The sequence below is a fragment of the Arachis duranensis genome, chromosome 10 (assembly GCF_000817695.3).
Source record: "Arachis duranensis cultivar V14167 chromosome 10, aradu.V14167.gnm2.J7QH, whole genome shotgun sequence".
NCBI lineage: Eukaryota > Viridiplantae > Streptophyta > Magnoliopsida > Fabales > Fabaceae > Arachis > Arachis duranensis.
The window spans coordinates 101308326-101312587 of NC_029781.3; the positions used below are offsets into that span (position 1 = coordinate 101308326).

Here is a 4262-nt window from a genome sequence, read left to right on the forward strand (position 1 = left end):
TCATATATATTCCAATTTTTTTTCTCTCATTTTCTCTTCTATTTTTTTATCTAAACAATAAAAAATAATTTCAACTTTTTATTTATATAATTTGTCTTCATTTTCTTCGCAACCTAATAAATGTAATTGTCTCCTTGTCCTTGGCATCGAGCATGTTTATTAGTATAAAGTTGTCCGTATTATGAATAGAGAAAAATAGTGAAGTTTTCCTTTCTTTTCTTTTTTATGTCCAAACACACACACACCCACTATGCGACTCACTCACATTCATTCCCTTCTCTTCTTTCGGTCTGACATCCTTCTTTTTGGTATGTATTTCTTTCAGCCTGGCATAGTGACTTTACCTTTATCTTCCAAAATAATGGGCCTAACCTAAATGAAATGTCATTCGGCAAAGAAGAGCATTTAATCCATCTATCTTTGTTTCCAAAATGGGCTCCTTATACAATCCAGTCCTTTCGGTTTGTTTGTTTTCAAAATGGGAGTTCAAAAAAATGCCCTTCCAAATAAAATTAAATTGAAAACCCCCTCAAGTCTCTCTTTTTTAACAATGAACATCATGACCAACAAGAAAAAAAAAAGAATCACCAATGAACATAATTTCATTCATTAAAAAATGAAAAATTGAAAGCATAATTTATTTATTTTTTTAAATCATGAAACCACTATTGATAGTTCACCAAAGTTAACCTGTAAGTTCGCCAAATTTCTAAAACCTCTCAAATCTTTGTTCATACTGCATAGTTACAAACAAAAACCTCAAATACAATTCTATTTTAAGTAATTTATTACACTTGTTAAGAAAAATTCTCACTTTTAAATTTTGCTAATAAGTAATTTTTTAAATCAAATACATTAAAATTTAAATTTTATAAATATTATTTATACATCTAAACTTGTTAGTTATTAGAATACTTAGCGTATATTTGGATTAAAAATTGTAATAGAAGTTAGTATAAAATTAATTTTGTAAAATTTATTTTGATTATAAGTGAGTTATTGTAAACGTTAGTTTATGTTTAGTAATTTTTATATAAAATATATTGTAGTAAGTTAAATATTATTTAAATTATATTACTCAAAATCAACTTTAGATGAAAAATTTATAAAAAGAATATGAATTCAAATAATTATTTTATATGATCTTATCATTTTATTTTAAATATTTAAACAAATTTTAATATTTTTAGTACCTTTTTAACTATAATTTTTTTTATCACTTATGAGTCTAATATTGTTTTTATATCAATTTTTTTATTTAATTTAGCTTTTCTCATGGAATTAGTAGAAACATTATACAAAATAAAAAAAATTAAAGCTCCATACAAAAAAATTTCAAGAACGATAAAAAAAACCCTTATATAAACAATAAATAATAAGAATTTCATTAAAAATAAGCATGAGGGAGTATTAATGAAAAGATTATATATAAAAAAAACAACAACAAAATTTATTGTATGAACAACGAAGGCCAAAATTAATAAAAGAAAATATATTTTTTTAATTAATGGTTTAGTTGAAGAAAATGGATGCAAAAGTTAAAATTTGTAGAGGAGTGGATTTTTTTATTTTTTTTCAATTGGTTGGTAACTATAAAGTACGGATACAGTTGGATACACGTGTCGGATACATTTTGGACACGGTACTCGTCTAACAAGTATGTTGCTGTCCAACATTGTTTTAATAAAAAAAATTTTACTCTAAATGCTTATACACACCTAAATATTATCATGCGTCAGATGCCTGAAGAAATATCTCTATCCTGAATCAGTCAGAAATCCCACGCTCCAACCCAACTAGAATGTAGATTCATAATACAGGCACTTAAATGGCAATAAAAATGTGCCGTTCATGTACTTTTGATTGCCTCAATAGTTTGTCCTTCTAGATTACAGGGCGTTTACAATGTGTTTACCAAACTCTCAAGTCTCTTTGTACAACTCAACTTTCTAAAACAGATAATAGAGTGAAACGGCTCAGGATTGAAGCCAAGGCATTGCTCTGATTTTTTATTATTCTTTTTCTTGCTCTTGTTCCGTTCCTGGCGACTTTTAAGTACGAATTTGTCTTTATATCAAGGTTCAGAAAACCGGACCGGTCATTAAACCGCTCTAATCATTGGTTTACTGGTTTACTGATCCAACCGGTTCAACCGGTGGTTCAACCGGAAAAACCGTTTTAGAATAGAATAATATATAAATTATAAATACACATCCTAAAATATAATTATAGTCTGATATAAATCTTAAAATATCTTCGAAATTTAAAATACTACATAAAATATCATCAACCAAATACATATTGATCGTATCAAAATCCAAACTCAATCTATTTTTCCAAGCTAAATCTGTTTTTCCCCTAAGGTTAGAAGAACCTTGTGACTGACTATCGTTAGCACTACGGAAATTGGGATTAGCAGCATCATTCGGAAGTGGAGTATCGGCAGGCATGTTATTATTCACAGAAGCATTGTTATCAGCAGTTGCTTCTTGATTAATACTATCTTCCATAACCGAAATTAATAAAACATATATGAAATTAAAAAGTAAAAACAGCCGCAAAACCACAGCACAACACATCACAATGAACATACACAGAAATTGAACAGTTCACAGATGAAGTTCCAGCAATTGAACAGTTCACAGAACAAATTCATAGAAATTGAACAGTTCACAGATGAAGCAAAATAGAAGACCAGGCTGCTTAATTTTCAGATTATTAATTTCCTATGCTCAGCAGCAAATAGAAATTGAGCCAAGGATCAAACACAAATTGACAAACAAAATGAAATTGTGCAACAAACAGGAATTGAGCTGCAATATAGAAGACCATGCTGCTTAAATTTCAAATTATTAATTTCCTATGCTCAGCAGCAAACAGAAATTGAGCCAAGGATCAAACACAAATTGACAAACAAAATGAAATTGTGCAACAAACAGGAATTGAGCTGCAATATAGAATACCAGGCTGCTTAATTTTCAGATTATTAATTTCCTATGCTCAGCAGCAAACAGAAATTGAGCCAAGGATCAAACACAAATTGACAAACAAAATGAAATTGTGCAACAAACAGGAAGTTAATTTTCAGATTATAAATTTCATGCAAGGTTTCTACTTTCTACTGAGGTAGTTCATACTGCACATAGTATCAAATTCACAGCCATAGCCACAGTTCACAGCCATAGTTCACAGCCACAGTTCACAGCCACAGTTCACAGTCCACAGAGATTAAATTGATCAGCCACAGCCACAGTTCACACTTCACAGAGTATCAATTTCATGCAAAGTTTCTACCGAGGTCGATGGAAGAACATGAGCAGAGGCGAAGAACAAACAAGATGAGCAGAGGACGAGTCACTGACCTGGGGTCGATGGAGGGCTACCGGTGCTGAGTGTTGACTGTTGAGGACCGCGCGATGGAGATGGAGGGCTACCGGTGTTGACTGTGTGCTGCGGTGCTGGTGTTGAGAAGATGAGCAGAGGATGGAGATGGAGGGCTACTGGGCAGGAACCAGGCGAAGGCGACGATGGAGATTTGAGGGTTACTGGGGCTGAGGATGGCGACACCAGGGGACGAAGGATGGCGACAGGGGGGCTATGGTTCAGGGCGGCTAGGGTTCTCCGTTCTCCATTGGAGATGATTCAGAAAGGGGGAATGAATGAATGGGGTCGGGGGAAGAAAGGGGGTGGGGTGCTCCGTGCTAAACGAGCGGGTCGGGTCGGGTCCGTTTTTTTATTTTTTATTTTAATTATGTTCGGTTTTTTAATTTATTTTAATTATAAAACGGCGTCGTTTAGCATAACCGGCCGGTCACCGGTTCGGTCTAACCGGCCGGTTTTTGACCGGTTTGCCGGTTCTTAAACAGTTTTTGTTTGGACGGTTTTTATACGAGGATCGGACCGTTTGTAGCGCCGGTTCGCGGTTAAATCGGTCGAACCAGCCGGTCCGGTCCGGTTTTCAAAACCTTGGTTAAAACCAATAAGAACCAATCGAAGCATGCTCTCCTTGTCCCTTAGTTATGTTGTTTCTTATTATTTTAAGTGCTAATTATTAATTATATAATAAAAACATCCAATAATTTTTTTAAATATTATTTTAATTTTATACTCATTTATATTTAAATTAATTATATTTTTTATTATTCATGATTATTAATATAAATGTTATTAAATATATAAATAAAAAAATTAAATATTTTTATTAATTACAATATCATTATTTTTTTATAATTTTATAATATCTATTAAATATTATTTTTTAA

The 4262-nt window shown here is 32.0% G+C and overlaps 1 protein-coding gene and 1 pseudogene across 1 annotated transcript in view; both read left to right on the plus strand.

Moving 5' to 3' along the window:
* Nucleotides 1–376, plus strand: part of LOC110276991 (uncharacterized) — a 3118-nt pseudogene extending 2742 nt beyond the window's left edge.
* Nucleotides 377–3472: 3096 nt separating this feature from the next.
* The window catches only part of LOC107471412 (uncharacterized), a 7814-nt gene continuing 7024 nt past the window's right edge, over nucleotides 3473–4262 (plus strand). Inside the window, exon 1 of the mRNA XM_052255729.1 lies at nucleotides 3473–3691. Coding sequence (XP_052111689.1) covers nucleotides 3473–3691 — 219 coding nt within the window. The remainder of the gene's footprint in view (nucleotides 3692–4262) is intronic.